We start from the raw sequence: 23,093 nt of genomic DNA on the forward strand, positions 1-23,093 counted from the left end.
AGGAATAGTTTAGGCTATTTATTCTCTACAAGTTAGTTCAATGAGAAAGCAGAATAGCTGCTCTGATCACAGATTTCAATATTCCTTGAACAGACAGACAACAAATATCCACTAAGATGAGGTTCCCGAGACAAAAACGTTATCAAATAGCAGGTCTGTGAGACCCTTGCAACTAGCGCCGAAACCCCTTTCACATCATGTCAGTTCAATGTTGGCTTGTATGCTGTATTTAAGAGTGGACTTAATTCTTCTCTTTGGTAAAAATGTGTTAAATGATGTCCTACCAGGTTTGCCGATAAACACGGCCACTTAAACTGAGGTTTTTGAATACAGTCCGGCGTGAGAGAACGGCACGTTTTGTGGCTATTTTTGACCACGCGACTTCCCGTAGAAACACATACAGTCGCAGGATATGCATCTCGTAGCGGACTCAGCAGTTGAAAGAGCCCTTATGTCTGGGTTGAGTTGAACTGCTTGTTAAATATGGTGTAAAATGTTGTAAAGTGGAGGCTGCCACCGTGACCGGAGGATGGACAGGCGTGGTAAGTGTGTTTGGCGGCTAATAAGTAACGCTCCCTCCCCTCCTGACAGCAGACAGTTTACACAGCATGGTGTGTTTACTAGCTAAAGCCAGCCAGCGGTTGATAAGGAGCTAGCTGACAGTGCATGGGGCTGTCTCTTTATCACTGACAACAGTTTTTGGTGGCAGTAATGTTGTTTGTGTATTCACAGAGCGAGCTGCCCGTCAGTTCATCTATAAACTTTACCAGTTTATCTTAGCTTTGGCTTTCAAAAGATGGGTTAACTATATTCTGCAAATACAAAACTGGTTGAACAGAGTTTAGATGGGTTTACTTTCAGCTAACATAATACAACTGTAGGAAGGGGGGTTGTAGCAGCAGCAAATAGTAATAGGACACGTCAAAGAAAATAGAATATACAGTAAATAAGGATAGAGCAAATAGGGTATTTAAACATAATGCAACCGACAATTACAACACCAGAGCTCAACAGCATGTTTCAGGGTTTGCAAAATAATGGCAGTACAACATTCTCAGACAAACATGAAAAAAGAATATGTGCAGTATAAAAATATACCAAAATTATTAAATATAGGCAGTATGACAATAAATGATCAATTGATGAACTTGATTGACAGTAAAAGCCCTCTTTGCTTTTAATGTGCAATTTAAAATCTAAACACTTGTCATGTATACAGTCAAAGGGCTGCCAGTACATGCAAAATCATTGGCAACTAATCAGCAAGGTGCACTTTGAGGCTAATATGGTCTCATTGTTTATGCTATGCTGCTAATACTACTGCCAGTGCTATTACTACAGTATTGATACTGCTACGGCTACTGCTACTACTGCTACTACTGCTACTACTAGTATTCCTTCTCTTCTTCCACCAACTTTTCTTGCCTACCCCGCCCATTCAGACACCCCGGCTGTAGGGCTGGGCGATATGGGCCAAAAATCATATCTCGGTATTTTTAGGCTGAATGGCGATACACGATATATATCTCGGTATTTTCTACACAGTGGGCTAAATGTTCAGTTGTAAGTCAAAGCCACATGTGAGATGTCTCAAGCACTTTTATTAAAACGAGACTGTGATCAAAATAAAATGTAAAGACAGGGTTTCCTTCCCTATTTGAAAATATACTGCAACTGAAAACCCTTTCGGAAGGGGAACTGGTGGCTGGTATGCAAAGATACTTCTTTGCCAGGTGGCTCCATGCTGGAAAGACAATTTCATGTTCCTTCCACCATTTGAGAGGATCTGTATCACTCTCTACACTAACTGACTGTAAGTAGCTTGAAATAGGGCTGGGCGATATGGACAAAATCAAATATCACGATATTTTTGACCAAATACCTCAATATCCATATTGCAACAATATTGTAGGGATGACTATTGGTGCTTTCACAAAATATTTACACAATGAGATTTTTGATAAATAATCATCAGTAATGTGGATATAATGACTAAGTGGGTAAAGGCAAATAATAGAACAGCTAGAACAGTGTGGTAAGTTCAGAAAATGACATCACTTTACTGTAATGCAGCCTTTAAAACCAGGAAAAGACAACACTTATGCCATATCACGATATTACGATATCCAAAATCTAAGACGATATCTAGTCTCATATCATGATATGGATATAATATCGATATATTGCCCAGCCCTACCCGGCTGTGATATTCAACCACCTCCACACTGGTGAAGCAGCTCTATGATCCATGACATACATCTTCCCCTATGTCTGCCCCCCCCCCAACATTCGCCGCTTCCCTGGTGCACAGGTGTGGGACATTGACTGCAAGTTTTACAACATCCTGGACCGCTACTCCCATGCAGACAACATTATCATGCACAAATGACACCAGAGTCAGAAATCCTTAAGAAAGACTACAAAGCACTTATCAATTCACTATTGGACACTGGCAAGAAGATAGTCATCTCAGGCTCCCTCCCCACCAGAGCACTGGAGAGCTGGTCTCGCCTGTTCTATCTCCACACCTGGTTTATAGGTCACTGCACTTCAACTGGGGTTCCCTATGTCAACAGCGTACAAGCTGATGTGGTGCAAGATTTATCTTCCTATTCAATACCGCCATTTTATAGGAATTTCCCATAGATAAGATCTTCTCCTGCCTTAGACACTCCCTCAGAGCCTCGCCCTGTGGTCATTAACACTAGGAATCTGGGTTACATTCCCCTGCAGCCAGGAACTCTTTCCATCCCCGTTTCAATATCCATCAGCTTTGGCCTACTTAATGTGATATCCTTAAGTAACCAGTCCTTTATCTGTAATGACTTCATTACCTCTAAAAAACTAGACTTTTTCTTGGTTACTGATACCTGGCTGAGTCCAGATGTCTCTGCTCCGTTGCCTGTTCCTCTTATGTTTTAACGAAAAGGTGGAGATGCTCGCCATCTCCCCTCCCGACACAGTCTTGTTAGCTACTCAGAGCAATAACGCCTCTCTAAACCAATTCAATCCTGTTTCCATTTAATCTCTAAAGGAAACTGTATGTCGTATGAAGAGCTCCACGTCTCCTAGATTTGGTCCAGCAAAGTTCCTCGCGGAGGTCTTCGGCACAGCTGATTCCAGTATTTTGTAAATACTAAATAGCTCCTTTGGCCACTGGAATTTTCCTTTAAACAAGCAGTAGTCCAACCTCTCCTGAAGAAACCTAGCCTTGACCTAGCTAAACTCAGTAACTACAGACCTATTTCCAAACTGCCATTTTTTAAATCTAAAACCAGAGAAAGTTGTTTTTAACCAACTGACTTTTTTAAACAGCAACAACATGAGAAATTTACTGCTACTACTACTACTACTACTGATGCTGCTACTAATACTGCTACTACTAATAATGATAATAATAGCAGTGACAACCACAACAATATTAGCATTACACATTTCTTAACAACGTTGCAAAAACCATAGTTTAACACAGTCAGGTGTCACTCAGGCCCACCAAACAAAAGAGAATGCTGCTGACCTTGGCATATCATGTGGACTAAACTGGTGTCAGAGACAGTTTCTTGAGGTTCAAGTCATTCTACTGGGTGGTTTTTGCCTCTTCAGCTCAGATGACTGTCTTGTGTCTGGTGGTTTTTAGCAGAGTCACTTCCTTTAGTGTGCTTTGAAACGCTGGAAAGTTTGCCCTCTGCAAGGCTCAGTTTCAAGATGAAACTGATGGGATTTCTCATGCTGGTCCACAGCTCATGGGGCAGTGCAGGATTTATAAGGTCATATTTCTAGGACTATAATTTCTACACTGACCTTGTTAAAAGTAGTCTTCTCCTCCAAATGCAGGTTGCCATCTAAGCAGAGTCATTGATCTTTGGTTGAGAAGGATGATTTACTAGTGGCATAATGATGACTTTCACATGTCTGGAATTCCTGTTTTGGGGTCTGTTTAGGTGTGGCATGTGAATGGATTGGTTACTTGAAACCAGTTGGAAATCGACACAAGTTTAGCGTAACTGACCGTTTAGGCAACAGGGGCTGCTACATTGTAGTCTTATTGTGAAATAAGGAATGGGTTGCTCTTTAAAAGGGAAGTTTAAAATTTGTCCCAGTCTAAATAGTCTAACGCATAGTGAACCAGGAAGGATGGCTTGAAACCATGTTCAAAAACTACTGGGGGTTGTGTGCAAACCTGATGTATAACCTGATATTTTGGGTTGCTTTTGCTAGGCAATGGCCTAGTTATGGTAAAGCAAGCCAGTGCTTTGGCAAAGAACCCACTGCTTTTTACAATCAGCCTTGATAATAAACTGGCGTGATTAATACAAGCACATGCATAGTACTGCAACTTAATGAAAATTCAGATGGCCTATAATTTGTTTGCTTCTCAGACTGAATTACAGAATTCAAAATTGCCCTTACTGCTGGTGGAAAAGATAAAATGACAAGTTTAACAATCTTATAGCCTGTCTTCCTTTGTGCGCATGATATAACGATGCCAGCTTTCCCAGCTTGTCAATGTGATAATCGTGACTACTGACTACCAATATGGAAGTAGCCTAGATTTAAAACTATTGATCTGTCGTTGGTGTACGTATCCTACGTCTATTTGCCATGTGATGGACGTTTACTGATGGAAAACCAAAAAAATACCAGACTAGAAGGTCTAGTTCCATTGTCGGACGTGAAACTAAGCGGCTAACGCCTGTTACTATTTTAGCCTTTTTCCTGGCATTACTTCTCCTTTCTCATTGACGAAATGGGAATCTGGGCACATGCATCGGTAAGCCTATTTAAATACTGTGGGTTCACTGTTTGTGGTGAGCCGTGGCCCAGACTTTCCAATACAAAGTCTAGCTGTCCGAAAATAGACGCATTGGCAGTAGGAGGAAACGTCAGCAGGTGGAGTGCATGGAGGTGGAGTGGCTCGTGCAGACCGACAGGTAAACGCAAACAGGTGGGAATTCCAGTCGCAGCCGTCGAAATTAGCCCACTTTATAATGACAATTTCGGGAAACGTTGAGCATAGGTTTGCGGTCTGGAGTTGATGGTAAGCAGGCTTCTTCTTAAATGTAACCTATTTAATATATAAATGTATATAAATGAAGTGTGTATTGTTATGAGGTTTTCGGGAACACGAAATCTTTAGAAGCGGAAGCGATAAGCGAGTTTTTGGGAAAACAAACGACCCACTTTACGGTACTTTATGGTATTTTTTTTATCTCCTATGGTATCACCATAACATTCCTATAATATTTCTATAGGGACTCTGTGGTACTCAATAGTGAGTTTATAGTGAAGATATAGTACTTTATGATACTTTTTGTTTTATCTCCTCTGGAATCCCTACAGTATTTCTAGTGTATCCGTGGTACTTAGTAGAGTTTAAAGTGACCGTTTTATACTCTATGATATATATATATATATATATTTAAATCTCCTATGGTATCTCTATAATATTCTCATAATATTCCCATTGGGAGTTAACGTGTGTCTGTGGTAGTCAATAGTGAGTTTTTGGTAACCTTATGGTATTTTTTATTTTTCATCCCCTGTGGTATTACTATGTGATTCCATGTAGTAGATGGATGGTATTTTGAAGTTTTACTATCATTGCATGGTATCCTCAATTCTGTAATAGGATTGCTATAGTGCTTTTTTAAAGGAAGCACATGGAAGAGAAAACATATTTATCCATGAACACTTTATTGGACTTTCTGACCCAGACCCAGACTCTGACCCAGAGTTGCTTTCGTCTTGCATACCAAAGATGTGATTTATACCATGCCCAAAGGGTCAGTCTGCATCATGGACAACTGCTTTACATTGTGGGTTTTGTTAATATTGACTCTATGGGTGCAGCTCAGCTCAGTTCATGTGAATGTTTATGCAGAGTAATGCCTGTGTTAATAGTGTGTAACCTTTCCTGTAGGTAGTGTGCTGGAGCCGCAGAGCGGGCTTCCCTCCCCCAGCCCAAGAGACCCCCTTCTCAGTCCAGAGTCACACATGGTAAGAACCTTCCATAGGGTTTCTACTGAACCAGACCAGTGATGGTTATACACCGAAGAACTGATGGGTTTAAGTCAGATCAGATCAAACTTTAATTCCCTGTGGAGACATTGGGTCATTGCTGCAGCGGAGAGCATGAGACAGCTGGCAAACATATTGTGAATAATAATTCAAATTAATAAAGATAGTGTCTTCCTTGACAGATTTACAGATTGAAGTGGTTGTGTATGTGTGTATCCCTTATGAGTAGAACATGGATAAAGAAATGTGATGGGGTGTGAAGATATGCACTGTAAGCCATTTTACATGAGTATATACAGTAGTAAGTATACACAGATATATGTGCATTGTATGAGATACATGCATTGATAGCTATCACCTTGTTAAATTTACAGATGGAGTTAGCAATTAAACAGAAATGAGTCCGGATGTGCAAAATGTGAATTGTTAGCGTTCACGGATGGTTTTGATTATATTCTATGTTTCGTTCGTACATGCTGCTATTCCAATCTGGCAGCTTCACTGCTTTTTGTCATGCAGAGTGGGTGTTGATAAGCTAAGCTGCTGGCTGTAAATGAACGACTGAATGACTTTGAGCTGACTGTCTGCCTCCTCTCCCCTCCCAGGACGTGCAGGGGTACAGGTGGGTGTGCTGGCGGGTGTGGCTGTGTCGCCTGGCTGCCGTCCTCTCCCTGGGTCTTCTCCTGATCGTGTTTCGCTGGCGCCCGCGGCTGGCCGTCCTCGCCCGCTGCAGCTCCTGCCCGCTGGCCTTGGCAGATATTCTACTACTAAGAGTAAGAAAATAACTAGCTTCCTATGACCCTTCTCATGTATACATGTTCAAATCGGATTTCTCTTTACAACGTGCACGTCTCCTCTGGTAAAGTCCTTTTAAGATTGACAGTAAATACTAGGGTTAGACCGATATTTGGGTTTGCTGGTATATTGGTATGTTGGATATTTGCCCCCTGTCACTGAGTAGGTATGGTGGGTCACCCTGCCTTAAAGAGCTGCTAACCCTAAAATAATTTCATTAGTCTGGATTTCAGTGGAGAATTTTAGTGTCCCATGATGGTCTAAATGCTGTTTCAGAGGCTTTTCCACCCTTTTGTATTTTTTTTGCATGAAAATGGTCAAATTTAAAGATGTAAAGATATTGACTATCAGCGACTTCAGACTAAATATATTGGTATCTGTATCAACCTTCAAAAACCCATATCGGTCGAACCCTGGTAAATACCTCATCTTGATTGTTCCCCATCCACCAGTATCCTGACAATGCATTTTGACAGCATTTACAAATGGCTTGTGGAGAAACAGTGTTGTTTGTCCCATTAAATTCCATGTTGTGCTCTGATTCACTGCATAAGATGCTTACAAACTATATTGTGTGTTCTTGTGTCTCCTCCTTCAGGACAGTTTCGGCCAGCAGTATGTGGTGGAGGTCCTTACGGAGGAGGTGGAGGAGGGCAGGTCGGCTCCGTGTCTCTATCTTCTCACAGCATCACCTTTCAAAACTACGTTTAAGAGAATTGTTGAAAAGTGATAAAGGGGTTGTAGACTGTATGTAGGAGACTGAAGACTCTACTTAACTAGTTTCTCCCCTTTCAGTATGGAGCTGGTGGGAGACCTGGAGGATCGTGACTGGAGAGATACAGTCCAGCTCCACAAAGAGGAGGTAAGGAAGGAGGAGAGTGTTTTAACTGACGTGCTAAGAGATCTTCCAAAGAATGACATGGATCACTGTTGTCTTTCAGAAAACGCTGCTGCGCTACTACCTGTTTGAAGGGCTGCGCTACGTCTGGCTGGCCAGGAAGGGGGCTTTCTGTCGCGTTAGGTACTGAAGGGGCTGACCATGAAACTGGAACACTAGCACCTGATGGAATTTAACTGAGAATTAAGCACGAGGGTTTGACCAGTATGGGTTTTGAAGGCCAGCGTCGATACTGAGATATTTTTGGATTGAAGCTGCCGATAGCCGATATTTTGTGCTGATGTTCGGAATCTTGAAATTTCACCATTTTCAGCCCAAAAAATTCCAAATATGATATTCAGTGTTTCCCCCAGAATTGTGTTCTTGTCATAGTGGAAAAGTCTGTAGACCATCATGGGACATTAAAACCCTCCATTGAAACCCTATGGCTTCCCATAGTCAACAAGCATCTAACAAACTGCACCATACCCATCATATCAAAGGTGGACGACACTGACTGGCCATTGAATGAACAACCAGTATTCTGTTATATTTGTCTAACACTATTATGCACAGAAACACATAGGTACAACAGGCATCCCATTAGTTTGGCTGGCATTTAAAAAAATAAAATAAAAGATAGTTCTTCATTTTTTGTTACATGCAATATTCAGTTGGTGTTTTGGCATGAGATTAGTCAAGTGAAACTTGCACAGTTTGATTTTCTGATACTGCTAAACATACATCAGCAATATTGTAAACCACTGTAAATCTGTCTAAATCAACAATATATCATTATAAGCACGATTAGGATGAGTTTGCCCATGATTTGAAACATGTCATGTTGACCCCTATGTCTCTTAGGCCAAAAAACATCTTAATATCAAACAGTATATAAAACAGTTATGTTTTAAGTAATATAGGTAGGAATTGAACTTTTCCCTTTTGTACCCTCTTTGTCTGCAGTGTCCTCAATGAGGACTGGACCTGTAACGATCTGTATGGCTTCCAAAATGGCCTGAGTCTCCTGGAGCAGAGCTCGAGGTATGAAAGGGTGAATGAACGGAGGAACAAACCGGTTATTTAATCTTGAAGGGTGCCACTCATTTAATCATTACATCAACTCTTTCAGGAGGCACATCTATGGGCCCAACCTTATCGATGTGCCTGTGAAGTCTTACATGAAACTGCTGGTTGAGGAGGTGAGATAGAAAACGATTAGGCAAGCAAATTTAGTGTTGGAACAGATTAAACCAACCCTAACCGCTTACCAACCATGCTTGGTAAGCGGTTATTTGCAAAGAAGCGTGCAAAATATGTGTTGTATTCTCTCCATTGAACCTACTCCTTGCCTCTGTCTCTCTTTGTCTGTTTCTTTAGGTCCTCAACCCATTCTACATGTTCCAAGTGTTCAGCATTACCCTGTGGATGGTTGATAAATATTACTACTATGCCACCTGTATCTTTCTTATTTCCGTCTTCTCCATCAGTATGTCGCTCTATGAGATCCGCAAGGTAAGCCCAAAGACCCAGTCTGCTTACCCTGACCATAGTTGGCGTACTTTTTTCCCTCCAGACAATGGGGTATTTAAGATCCAGTTGTAATGGGTAATATTCCAAATATCCTATTTGACCTTGTACTTTACACTCCACAGCAAAGCACCACTCTTCGCAGCATGGCCCAGCTGATCACTACTGTCACGGTACGAAGAAGCTCAGGAGGTGAGTCCATATGTTTTCTTGCCAAATCCTCCATTAAAGCAAGATAAGCCATTTTATGCACACCACAATCAGTGTCTTATTGTTACCTTTTTATATGATCGAGCTGTAGTCCTATACCCAAATTGTCTACACCTTGAATGTCCACACCCATACTAATATTTAAAATGATTGATCAATTAGCCATGTTAAATCAGTATGCTTAAATAGTGGATAATATAATTGGACTATATGCACTGTCTAAATTGTTTTGCAATGGTATAACATGTAGTTTTAGTCTCCCTAACATAACTATGAAAAAAGTCCATTCATTTGATTGTCGTTCTTGGTGGTCTTGCATTAGGTAGATGGTAATAATACCATCTACCTAAACAAAGACCACCATATTAATACAAAATGGTCACTGTTATAACAACAAGTATAAAGCTGAATGGTTTGTGGTTTTTGGATCCAAAGGTGAGTGTCTACCACATGCCTTTTATAACTGAATTGAATCATGTTTAATGTTAATGATCAAATGTTTTTTATGTCTCACTGAGTGAGAGCCAGGTGACGCCTTTTAGTACACTGTAGCTCTCCAGTCCCTTTGAGCTACAACCAGAACTGTCTATAAGGAGTTGATGGCAGGGTCTTAACAGTAGTCTGTTGTTTCAGAGGAGGAGTGTGTGAGCTCGGTGGACTTGGTGCCTGGCGACTGCCTCGTCATCCCTCAGGAGGGTCTGCTGCTGCCCTGCGACGCCGCCCTGCTGGCTGGGGAGTGTATGGTCAACGAGGGCATGCTCACAGGTGATCACAACGCCACAGAGAGCCTTCAAAATACAGATGGGGTGTATAGGCAACTTCAGCCTATTGTCGAGGTCATCACTGTGGAGTGTGGAACCTCACATAGCGCTGTTGTCTGTCTTGGATAACCTCAAAAATGCATGGTGGTCAAGCTAAAAACAAAACTGTTGATATTTAGGAGATATAAGGTATTTTACCTGACGATAATCTTATGATTGTCAGTGAAAAAGAAGAGCCTGCAAAGTAAACCTTATTCTGGCCTGTTTCCTCTGTGGGTCTTGCTGGAGGCTCTCAGTAGTCAGCTACAGTTTAGGGTTTGGCTTTTTACAGAGGACTTCATGAAAAAAAAATAATTTTATCCTGGATATTTTGCCTAGTTCAGGGAGAGTTACATTTACCCAAAATGTAATAACGGAGACCAAAATTGACAGTCCAAAACATCCATCCGAGACAGAAAAGAAATCGCTCAAAGTCGTTCAGCATCTTCAGTATCTTCTCAGGGAGATGTCAGAGTAGCAACTTCTTCTCCGTCCCTGTGTCCAGGTGAAAGCGTCCCGGTGCTGAAAACCCCACTGCCGGCTGGTGAGGGGAGGTACAGCGCCGAGACCGAGCGCCGACACACCCTGTTCTGTGGCACTCAGCTCATCCAGGCCAAAGGGGGTGGGGCGGGAGTCAGGGGAGCCGTTGCTGTGGTCACCAGCACAGGTGAGGGGGGGGGCGGGGGGGGGATTATACAACTTTCCTCTGTGTTTTTCCTGTACATATGCCAGTTTCAGTCAGAAGCCATAATGTAAACCCAGATATGTTTTTTTTCTGCTTGTGTCCCTCCCTCAGGATTTTTCACAGCCAAAGGTGACCTGGTCAGCTCCATTCTGTATCCTCAGCCAATCAACTTCCGCTTCTACCGAGACGCTGCCAAGTTCCTGCTTGTCCTGGGCGGTATTGGTAAGTGTATTGCAATGCCAGAGGCAAACTTTCCAGTGTTGTGTAGTCCTGCTAAATCAGATATCGGGCTCGTCCTGGAATAGCATCAAAATTGTTGCCTTAAAATGTGTCTCTGATAAAAGTGAAGCCTTAAGTAAAATGACAAGCAGGTCTACAGTAGTTCTGCTTGATGCTTCTGCAGAGCTTTTTTTGCCTAATAATTCAGACAGTAATTGAGCATGCATTAATTAGCATTTCCCAATATTCTCTTTCTTGCTTCAGCTCTGATTGGCACCATTTACAGCTTTGTGGTCCTCAGAAGATCCAATGTAAGTGTTATTTTTATCACTCAGCATTGACCTGATGTCATTTTGTACAGATACTAGGGATGGGACGATATGCTTATCTCATTATACAATTTGAAGCGTGATATGGGGTTCACGATTCAATACAATCACGATACGATGTAATAAATAAAAGTTCAACGACAACAAGAAGTCTGACTGTGCAGAATTATGTTTATTTCTGGGTCACAAATCTTTCTAGCGATGGCACTGGCTTGCTAGAATGTAAACATCAATTTAATAATGTCATTACAAAGTGTAAATAATATAATTTGGATAGAGAGCTTGTGAAACTGTGATGGGCGGCTACTAAAAAAGCTAATATCTCGATTCATTTTCCTGCCCCATGATACGTATCGTCACCTTCTCGTATTGCGATATATTGAATTTCGATATATCCTCCCGTCCCGAACAGATACAGTATAATGACAAGGGACAAAATGTATCTTCTGCTTTAGTTCTCCACTTTACGCGGGCAGCAATAAATAAGGCAATGTCACTGACTGGTCGACGGTGTCCCCAGGTCACCGTGATGGAGCTGGTGATCAGGACCCTGGATATTGTGACCATCGTGGTGCCCCCTGCGCTGCCCGCTGCCATCACCACCGGCACCATCTACGCCCAGCGGCGGCTGAAGAGCCAGGGGGTCTTCTGCATCAGCCCGCCGCGCATCAACGTCTGCGGCAAGGTCTCGCTGTTCTGCTTCGACAAGGTGAGGGAGGCTATGCAGTTATGACTCAAACTATGGATTTGGTTTCATCAGGACTTCAAGAAATAATGTATATGAGGAATAGTGGAGGCTATTGGAAGCTACTGCTCTAGCTATTGTGTTAAAATGGCATGAGTAAAAATTGGTGATCGTGATGACTTGATAGGTTGAAAAAATGGAATACCAGGGTTTTTTTACAGAGGATATTAACTACATTTTCCCTGCATTTTTAAAATTATTTCCTGAGAGGTCCTTCAAGTGCCTTTTTATAATGTATTTTGTCACGATGTAGTAGGAAAGCGTTATGTTGTATCAGCACTGTATTGCATACAGTCCCGCACATGTCAGCGTCTCTCTGTGCTGTTTTCTCGCCAGACAGGAACTCTGACGGAGGAGGGTCTGGACGTGTGGGGGGTGATGGAGGCCGGAGCGGGCGGTTTCTCGCAGCTGGTCCCGGAGCCCAGGCTCCTGCCCCCGGGTCCCATGCTGTCCGGCCTGGCCTGCTGCCACACCGTGGCCCTGCTGGGAGGCCAGCCCCTCGGAGACCCGCTGGAGCTCAAGATGATCGAGTCCACCGACTGGGTATGATGCTGTGAAGCTTTGTTTACTTGCTTACAGAGGCCTTTGACTCATTATATGACTTGACAGTGACTTTGTAAAGAATTTGTAAAGACACAATGACTCAGTTTATGTGCACGCAATAATTAAATTAGTCTCACCATATTGTTCAGCTATATACACAAACAGAAAGATAATGTTCCATCAGGCAAACAACCACCAATATGAACAGGAATATTTTCATTAAAATCAAGCGTTTTTCATTAAAATACCCTATCTTCATATAACTTAAATTAGTCTGATAGTATTTACTATGGTGTATGAATGGTGTATGAATTTATAGCAGCCTATATTATTTTAGTTTTTTCAGTGTGATTAGGCATGTATAAGATATGCATGTGAATTGATATTTTTATTTTGTATCATTATTTTTCTATTTTATTTTATATATATAAATTATATATATTTTTTTCTCTCTTTTAGGTGAGGTTTTTAGATAAGTCCGTAATGGGTTTCTACCTCACCTGCACATGTAACTTTATTTTGATTTTACTTTTTCTTTGTCTGTCTTTTCTTTTTTTTTTTTAAAATGTGCAAATAAACTTAAACTTAAACTTAATTTATCATGAAGACCGGAGAAAAAGGTGGGTAAAATCTATTTCACAAATAAAAAGACTGCCTTTTTAATTGGGATTGAATATATCTTCATGATGTGCCCGCTCCACCATAGGTAAAAAAAATCTTTCCTTCTCTAAACTGAAGTCTAGGTGCTTTCATTGTATTTTTGTTGCTCCTATGCAACTTCCCCATCGTTTCTGCAGAGCTCAGACTTGAGGTATTAAGGCATGAAATTCAAGGTATGCTGGGCAGGCGTTACAACTTGTGAAAAACTCCCAGGAGCAGGCAGGAGTGTGTCTTACATATACAACCCTCTTCAATAATGTGACTAATACAGTCTCCACATGTTTTAATTGCAGAATTGATGCTCATCTTACAGTGTGGTAATGCGCATCTGTACCTGGTATCTCGTTTTCTAGACACTACAGGAGCCAGAGGGAGATCGAACGGCGCTGGATTCAGAGTTCGGAGGTCACAGAGTTCTGGCTGTTATGAGACCCCCTGCACAACAGCTCCAGCCTGAGGGCAGTGTGAGTGTCCTTAGTAATTAAACTGGTGAAAATGCTGAAAAACAACATATATAGTCAGTGGTCCAGTCCAAGTGAAAGAGTTGTCTAGGGAAACTGTCTTCTTACTGTCTTCTAATCATAAAAAAAGAACCAATATCTGACTGAGCGTTCCAGTCATGCACGAATTTCCCTTCTTCTCTTCCTCCTTCCCTGTCAGTCCACCGGTGAGGCGGCGGCCATCGTGCGGCGCTTCCCGTTCTCCTCGGCCCTCCAGCGGATGAGCGTGGTGACGGTGGCCCCCGGGGGACGGCCCGCCCTCGCTTTCATCAAAGGAGCTCCGGAGATGGTGGCTAGCCTGTGCTCAAAAGAAACCGGTCGGTTGGATTGAAGATGTTTTTCACTCCGAAGTTCATCTGAGGTTTTTATACTAGGGCCGACAGTATGTGACAAGCTCAGTCTAAGCTTTACATATCTTGAGGCTGTAAAAAAAAAACTTTGTTTACATTTGCAGTGTATGGAAACACTATAGTAAAACAACCCTTCCTTTTGAGTTGTGCTGAGTTAAGAAACTACCAAAGAACCTGTTATTCTCCTTTAGTGCTGAAACTATTAATTGATTAGTCTATCAACAGAAAATTATAATTTTGATAATCAATTAATTGTTTTAGTCATTTATCAAGTTAAAATACAAAATATTTGGTGGTTAAAGCTTCACAAATGCTAAGCTTTTATTACTTTTCTCTGTTTCATATCAATATACAATGAATAGTTTGACTGCTGGTCAGACTAAGTAAGCTATTTTAAGAATCACTTTAGGCTCTGGTAACTTGGTTACTATTTTTGACATTTTACAGACAAAATGATTAATCAAAAAATGTATCAATAGATTACTTGATAATGAAAATAATCATTAGTTAAACCCTAGAGAGCATGAATATTCCCAAAATGTAGATGGTTAAATTGATTCTAGCTTGTGTCTTTTAAGCCTAAATGTATATAGAAAATGTTGTGCTCAATGTTTACAGTGCCGGCACAGTTCTCTAGCATACTGCGCAACTTAACCAGCGAAGGCTTCAGGGTGCTCGCACTCGGCTACAAAGCATTGGATGAGAAGACTGACTTGGGGACCATTGAACGGTTAGTCATTAACACCCCATTCTGTATTTCTGCTTGACTTTTAATAAGTCCTGTCTGGCTGAAGGAGATAGAGCTGAGCATTTCCTACTAGGGCTGAGCGATATGGACCAAAAATCATATCTTGTTTTTTTTAGGCTGAATGGCGATACACAATATATATCTCTGTATTTCCTACGAAGTGGGCTAAATGTTCAGTTGTAAGTCAAAGCCACATGTGAGATGTCTCAAGCACTTTTATTAAAACGAGACTGTGATCAAAATAAAATGTAAAGACAGGGTTTCCTTCCCTGTTTGAAAATATACTGCAACTGAAAACCCTTTCGGAAGGGGAACTGGTGGCTGGTATGCAAAGATACTTCTTTGCCAGGTGGCTCAGTGCTGGAAAGACAATTTCACGAGAGGATCTGTATCACTCTCTACACTAACTGACTGTAAGTAGCTTGAAATAGGGCTGGGCGAAATGGACAAAATCAAATATCACGATATTTTTGACCAAATACCTCGATATCCATATTGCGACAATATTGTAGGGATGACTATTGGTGCTTTCACAAAATATTTACACAATGAGATTTTTGATAAATAATCATCAGTAATGTGGATATAATGACTAAGTGGGTAAAGGCAAATAATAGAACAGCTAGAACAGTCTGGTAAGTTCAGAATTACATCACTTTACTGTAATGCAGCCTTTAAAACCAGGAAAAGACAACACTTATGCCATATCACGATATTACGATATCCAAAATCGAAGACGATATCTAGTCTCATATCACGATATCGATATAATATCGATATATAATAGTGTTGACGCAGTTGTGTGTCTCTCCGCAGAGGGACGGTAGAGAGAGACATGCAGTTCCTGGGCTTGCTGGTGATGAAAAACCTGGTGAAGCCCGAGAGCGCCAAGGTGATCAACACCCTGAGACTGGCACACCTTCGCAGTGTCATGGTCACCGGTGAGGGATATTTTTTGCATTTGTACCCAAGCATAACACTTCCCAAATATATATCCCTGTATGTCTTCAAGAAGATCTCCGCCATGTCAAACTCTTGTGTCGTCCTCCTACATCTAGGGGACAACATTTTAACTGCGGTCAACGTCGCAAAAAGTTGCGGGATGGTGGGGTCCGACGAGAAGGTGATATTCGTTCACGCCACCCCCCACGCCGCCCAGTCCACGCCCACCCTGAGGTTCCACCTGGGAGACGGAGGGGCCGCCGCCACCCCCCAAGGCTCAGCAGAGGTCGTTACTCAGGTCGGTCCTCCGGTCAGACACTCTTGCCCCCACGTCGGTCCAAATGTCGGGGAAGGACGGTAAACCCTCTGGTGATTTAGAGGCAAATCTGTCCTCAGTGTATATCAATATTTTGGGTAGGAACCAGAACTTTGTTTTAGACTTAGAGCTGTTGCTGCATTTCAAAGTAATGGGACGAATCTATTTAATCACTTCAAGAATCATCACAAAATCCAGTTGTTTCCAGTGTATCCTATCCTCATCCTCTCTCTCTAATTTAGTTCCCAGGTTCATTGAGACCAATAATGTGATTCATAATTTTGATCGCAATATTGTAGAAAGTAACTGATGATATGATTGTAGCCATAATCGTGCAGCCTCAAAATGATGAATATCGAAGGGGACGATCCTTTGTTAGATGTCAGACTAGAGAAGAAGTTGTCATGGGTTTTCTTTTCCTAGGCAATCATCATGATCTTCGATTAGAAATTGAATCTCAACATTTGTCCAACCTTCATTCAGTAATGCAGATGCTAGATGCTTGTTGTATTGTATGTCTCACACAGTATCTGCAGGCATAGTGTATATACTTTGTTACAAAATGTATTCTTTGGATTCAGAAATGAAAAGTGTCACCGATTGATGAGAAATCAAAGCACTATAAATGTCCCTTATTTCATTGTTTGATTCATTCAGTCCTCTAGACTGTAAAACATTTGACTGGTTGATTGTTTTTGTCAGTTTCAGTGATTAAGCAGTTATAGTAGTGCAAATAATTTATACACAATGAGCATAATCATGGCCTGCATTATGTACATATTTTCATACTATCAGAGTGAAATGCTTTTTTTCTTCTCTCCACAGGGCCTGTACCAGAGTGATGTCGGCTATCACTTGGCTATCAACGGCAAGTCCTTCGCTGCCCTCTGTGACCACTTTCCTGATTATCTGCCAAAGGTGAGAGACCTGTCTTAGTCCAGGGGCACAAAATTCACCAAAACAATACTCAAGTTTTTACCCTTTCTGATACTTAACCAGGCAAACACACCAAGAACACGTTCTTATTTAGAGCAACAACTGGAGGAGTAGTCACAGTTATAATGATACACTTTGTTTGAAACAGAAGCATCAATTTAACATATTTAAAACTCGAAATGAAAATCCTACAATAGAATATGCCGTATAAATTAAGATTGTTGTTGTTATTATAGAAAGACATTCAAAAACATCAAAGCTCCTAGACTGGATCAACCTGCCTGACGAGTTTAGGCTAAATCTGTATCATCTTTTAAATCACTTAGTAAAACCCATTATATACATTTGCTTTGCTTTTATATTTCTTACCTTGCTTTCACTGCTTTTGATGTCGATTTTTATCTTTTTTTTGTTACTTTGTTTAAACACTTTGTGACTGTTTTGAAAAGTGCTACACACACTGATTATTACGAAGAAGATAATTATTATAATATGTTGTTGTATTGTAATTGCAGGTGTTGATGCGAGCCACAGTATACGCGCGCATGGCTCCTGACCAGAAAACCCAGCTAGTGAAGGAGCTGCAGAAACTGAAGTGAGTTCAAACACAAAAAAAGGATGGATGGGGAATACATGGTTGTGTATTGGGTAATATCGAGCAATATACAAGGATATGACTGATCTTTTGTTTTTCCACTGTGACCCATGTTAGGGTTTGACCGAATGGGGAATTTGGAGGCTGATACTGATATTTTTGGATTTAAGCGGGCAAAAGCCAATATTTTGTGCCAATCTTCAATATCTTGTTTGACATCATGCAAAAAAAAACAAATCCACAAAATTTCATTCTCATAAAGATGGAAAAGCCTCTGAAACAGCAGTTAGACCATCATGGGACACTAAAACTCTCCATTTAAACCCAGGATAATGACGATAATAACAACAACAACATATTCATACATACTTGTATGGAATCTGATGAAAACGTTGCATTAGAATCAATTCAGCTTCCCATAGACAACCAGTGTAGCATTGATCAATTCTACAATAATGTAATCAGTCAAACTGCATCATATCAGAGGTGGAGGACACTGCCTGGCCAATATCTGATTTTAAATAAGGGGCCAATACTGGCAAACCAAAATATCAGTCTATCCCTAAACCATGTACCAGTGTCATAACAGTTGTATTTCACTCAAATATGACCACATATTCTGTTGAAATCACAACTGACAGATCACCAGTCACCCCCTCTGTCTCTGTTACCGTAGCTACCGGGTGGGGATGTGCGGTGACGGGGCCAACGACTGCGGGGCCCTGAGAGCCGCCGATGTGGGGGTCTCCTTGTCCGAGGCCGAGGCTTCGGTGGCCTCGCCTTTCACTTCCAAGACGGACGACATCAGCTGCGTACCGCTGCTCATCAGGTAAGCATGGACGTGAAGCAGGTGGAGGGGGGGCTACCGCTCCCACGGAGGAAAATAATATTACTCATGAAGTGAATTTCTCTCTTTTCTGTTCAGAGAGGGCCGCTGTTCTCTGGTCACCTCCTTCAGTCTCTTCAGATACATGGCCCTGTACAGCCTCATTCAGTTCTGCTCTGTTCTCATCCTCTACACAGTGAGTAGCAGTGCAGCACGTCACACTCACACTTACAGTATAGGCATCTTGACTCTGAATGCCACCCATTCAAAACTATGTGGGTTCATTGTTTATCTTGATGACATACTGTACAGCAAAACAGATATACAGTATGTAAAAAAAATTCAATTTCTGAGACATTTAAAGTGGATTGTGTGAACTATGCCAGAACATTAACGGCACAAGCACTGTCCAATTTTTGGTCATTCTATTTTCTTTTCACATACAGAAATTAAAAAATTAAAAAAACGAATGGTAATTTAATTTTCATTTAAAAATCCACAACTGAAAAGCGGAAATAGAAGGTATTTTTTGTCAGAAACGGCAGAATCGACATTTATAAAGGACTTGATTTTCCTTTTCTTCTTTGTAAAACAGACAATAAAAAAGAATAAATAAAGAAAACAACAACGAAAAAGCCTGAGTGAGAAGCCACTGCTCAACTCAGTAATAAACTTTATTTCTGATTCAAAATATGTTCAATGACCATTTTACTAATCCATCGTCCTGTCTGGAGTAATTTCACCTTCCTGAGATCTGAGAAAGCTCCAACATGTGGATATTAGAATATCGCGCATATCAGATCATAATTAGACCTATCGTGTGTGATCAATCAACAGGCTATTATTATTAACGAGTCAGATTTTTCTGGCAAAATACATGAAATGATGAAAAACGTTTATTACTGAATTGAACAAAGGAGAAAAGTAAAATCAAGTCATTTATGTTTTATCTGCCGTTTCCGACCAGGAAAACGAGAAATGTCTTCTTTTATTTGTAGATTTTTAAATGAAAATCAAATCATTTTTCATTCATCATTTTCAATTTTTCATTTTTTTAAATTTCTGTTTCCTATGTGATCACAGCCTAATTCTTCCCAAAACACACTTACAGTTGCTTGAGCCGTTCTCTTGTGATCACGGTTTCTTCACCCACCTGTGATGCTTATCTAGCTCGCAGTGAAACCCGTTGCTTCCTGTTGTGTCCTCCCAGGTGAAGACCAACCTGGGCGACCTGCAGTTCCTGTTCTTCGACATGGCCCTGGTGACCCTGCTGGCCATCGTGATGGGGAAAGGAGGCCCCAGTGAGGAGCTGCACCCCCGCAGGCCCCCGGCCAGCCTGCTGGCCCTGCCCGTCCTGGGCAGCCTGCTGATCCACACCTCCCTGAACATCCTGGGCCAGCTGGCCGCTCTCTTCATCACCACCTCACAGGACTGGTCAGCACCCTCTTCACTGTCACGCTGCTCAGATAATCAATCACCAAATGAATAGTGCAAAAGAAACAAAGCTACAAAGAGATTATTTCCCATGAGGTTCTACTCCTAAGGAATCTTCTACTCTCTACTCAGATATACTGTAAAAAAAAACTAGATTCAGGTGTAGGAAAAGACCAGCAGCTCTGATGGGGAGTGCTTCAAGATTGAAGAAATCAACTGTTTGGGAGATTGTCGCTAATCAGCAACAATTACTTAACATACTAGTATAGCACACTAGCGTAGTATAGTTCTGCTATGCTAAAGAATTAGCTTTCGTCACATTGGAAAGCCCAAAAAGTCAATGTAGTCCTTTAAGGTTTGAGGGTCCTGCTAGTGCATCTTCCCTTAACAGTTCATCCCTTCTCTCTCTTTGTTTTTTTAGGTTTGTTCCACTCAATTCGACAGTGTCCGGAGCAGCCAATCTGCCCAACATGGAGGACACCAGTGTGTTTGCCCTATCCGGCTTCCAGTACATCATCATGGCTGTGGTCGTCACCAAGGGCTACCCTCACAAGAAACCTCTCTACTACAACTGTAAGTCAGAAATCGACTTGCACTGTATTGTACTGTAGGTTCATCTGTGGGCCCACAATGCTGTTATAGGGGAATACCATGAAATATCAGCTTTCAAGCATGTTTCAGTGTCCCTTTACCCCAGGAGGAGTTGGTGTCTATGGAACAATTAGCAGAAACGATCTGCAATGTCGCTGTTCTTTGATTTCTAGCTTTACTAGAACTTAGAACTGATTTTCATCTCTTTTTTTTTATATCTTTCCAGTCGTATTCCTCGGTATACTACTGGCCCTGTTTGCTCTGATGATTTGGCTGGTACTGTATCCTGGTCCTGTCGTTGGCAAAGTGCTTCAACTGTACAACATCACTGATATGAACTTCAAAATGCTGCTGGTCGCTCTGGCCGCCCTCAACTTCCTCGTCTGCTTCCTGATGGAGGTGTGTATTTAATTAGCTGAAATAATTGATAATCCCTGTGGGGAAGCTGGGTATTATGTGTTTACACAAATTGCCCAGAGAATACAATGCAATAGGTTTTTGGGAGATTGGCCTCCAAAATCATCCATCATCCGCAGTAGATCATTGGCTCTGGTGCTCCATGCTAACACTTTAGCAAACACTATGTTGAGTGATAGTAGGCTCCATGCTAACACTTGAGCATACAAGTGATTTTTAGCTGTACAGAGTCTCCCATTGCCCGCCACCTTCACTTCCTATGGCAAAAATACAAATAAAAAAAGTCACACCCCAAGCCTCTTAGTTGGGAAGAGACACCTTTCCACAGAGAAATGAGTCCCTGGTTGTTAAAAACATTACAATAATTTTGTATATTTCATGTAAATTTTACCAAACTCCTTCACAAAACTGCCAGAGTTAATTTAATGTTACTTAGCATTTAGCTTTAGAGCTACTACAAGTTCCTATTTTCTCAGTTTTGAGATGATGCTAGTTATAGTAGGGGATATAGTGGGGACATAGTGTATGCTAAAGCAGTGGTTCTCAACGTGGGATTGGGGGACCATCAGGGGTCCTTGAGGGGGTTCCAGGGGGTCCCCAGCAAATTGCAAAATTTTTAAACTTTATTATTACATTATCTCATTTACAAGAAGTTAACACAATTAGAGAATGTAGAAGAATGACTGTTTTGATCATAGTTTCACTGTTATCTCTCCACCTACAATACAGATAGTCATGGAATTCTGGACATAATCATATCTAACAATACGAATATTCTCAGACTTGGGTCCGAGAGACAAAATCTCATCAAATGGGGGTCCGTGGCTCTAATGTGGACTAAGTTAGGGATCCTTCATATGAAAACGTTTGGGAATCACTGTGCTAAAGTGTTAGCATGGAGCAGAGGAGCCAAGGATCTACCGGGGACGTATGGATGATTTTGTTCTCATCACTTAATACGCAATACAACTGCTGTTCTCACCCAGGTGCTGATAGACCAAGGTATCCTGAGCTGTCTCCGCTTGCTTCGAGGGAACCGCCCGTCCAAGAAGCAGTACAAGCGCCTGGACCTCGTCCTGTCTGACTCCCCAACATGGCCGCCCCTTAACCAAGCCCTCTCCTCCACACAGTACACAGTCATTGGCCTGAGCTAGCATTCGCGTGCCGCTCTGTTGGACAGTGTGCCGCTCACCCCAGCCAGAAAATGCCACGGATGTCTGAGCCACATCCACAACTCCAACCAAACACAGCAAGGCTTCAGTGCTGCATTGCTACGGTGGTGTCCACCAACAGTGCAACACCGTGAAAACATGGCTTAATGTTATTAATAAAGACTATTTTGTATACTGTGTGTGTTTGGAAGGGATTCATATTTTCTATTGAATTAAGGTCTGGTACATCAGTGTATCCCTAGGGATGATAAATACTGCACTTTCCATTCAAATCATACTAAGTTCTCTTTGAAACATTGATTTTCTATCTCAGTATGGAGTACACATCTGAGTTCCCACCCACATCCCAGAATATCATTGCAACCCAGGATCAATGTAAAGGATGTAGTGCCTTTCCAGTGTGTTGTGCCAGTGGTTTTATTATTTGTGCTTGGACTACTGGATAATGGAAAAGCCTCCTACACTATTAAAGTGAAACTGGCTGAAGTTCAGCATGCCATACAGGTTTTGGAAATAGTGGGGCAACTGACTGTATTAGCAGATCAAAGATGCTTGCTGGCTACACCCAGTATTCAAGCAGTTCACTTGTTGGACTTCCCCCCCCTTCTCCTCTTCAGGTACACCAATGACTGTTCATTCATCTTCTGTCTCTCAAGACAGAGACCTTGTGGGCATCATCACAGATTATTCTAGGACAGAGGTGGTGTGCCACTAATAACCTGGAAATTAACAATCAAAACTACTAAAAAGACGGTTGTCTTCTGACGGAGGATGCCTCATCATCTCTGGAGATCAGTGATTAAATTGTGAACCCAGCTCAATCATTCAGGTTCCCAGGGACCACCCATGCTAAAA

At 41.6% G+C, this 23,093-nt stretch overlaps 1 protein-coding gene across 3 annotated transcripts; it reads left to right on the plus strand.

The window, feature by feature from the left end:
• The first annotated feature begins 431 nt into the window (after nt 1-431).
• On the plus strand, nt 432-22,409 carry atp13a2 (ATPase cation transporting 13A2). Of its 3 annotated transcripts, none has more exons than XM_071513632.1 (29): nt 432-542; nt 5,921-5,997; nt 6,624-6,791; nt 7,412-7,470; nt 7,609-7,675; nt 7,755-7,834; nt 8,657-8,734; nt 8,823-8,892; nt 9,071-9,205; nt 9,346-9,412; nt 10,064-10,195; nt 10,736-10,897; nt 11,027-11,137; nt 11,399-11,445; nt 11,984-12,172; nt 12,545-12,751; nt 13,765-13,875; nt 14,072-14,228; nt 14,880-14,991; nt 15,826-15,950; nt 16,068-16,249; nt 17,093-17,185; nt 17,719-17,798; nt 18,475-18,627; nt 18,724-18,820; nt 19,835-20,058; nt 20,480-20,631; nt 20,876-21,048; nt 22,053-22,409. In XM_071513632.1, exons 1-29 carry the CDS (start codon nt 530-532, stop codon nt 22,218-22,220), a joined length of 3,489 nt encoding a protein of 1,162 aa, XP_071369733.1. In that variant the 5' UTR covers nt 432-529; the 3' UTR covers nt 22,221-22,409. The 3 variants fall into 3 exon arrangements, with proteins under 3 accessions (XP_071369733.1, XP_071369751.1, XP_071369742.1); XM_071513650.1 differs by lacking the exon at nt 432-542 and adding an exon at nt 4,913-4,945; XM_071513641.1 differs by lacking the exon at nt 432-542 and adding an exon at nt 4,931-5,038.
• The last annotated feature ends 684 nt before the right edge of the window (nt 22,410-23,093 follow it).

The sequence above is a fragment of the Centroberyx affinis genome, unplaced genomic scaffold, assembly GCF_046629955.1.
Source record: "Centroberyx affinis isolate AG114_WGS23_722 - 3 ecotype Tasmania unplaced genomic scaffold, CSIRO-AGI_Caff_v1 ptg000282l_1, whole genome shotgun sequence".
NCBI lineage: Eukaryota > Metazoa > Chordata > Actinopteri > Beryciformes > Berycidae > Centroberyx > Centroberyx affinis.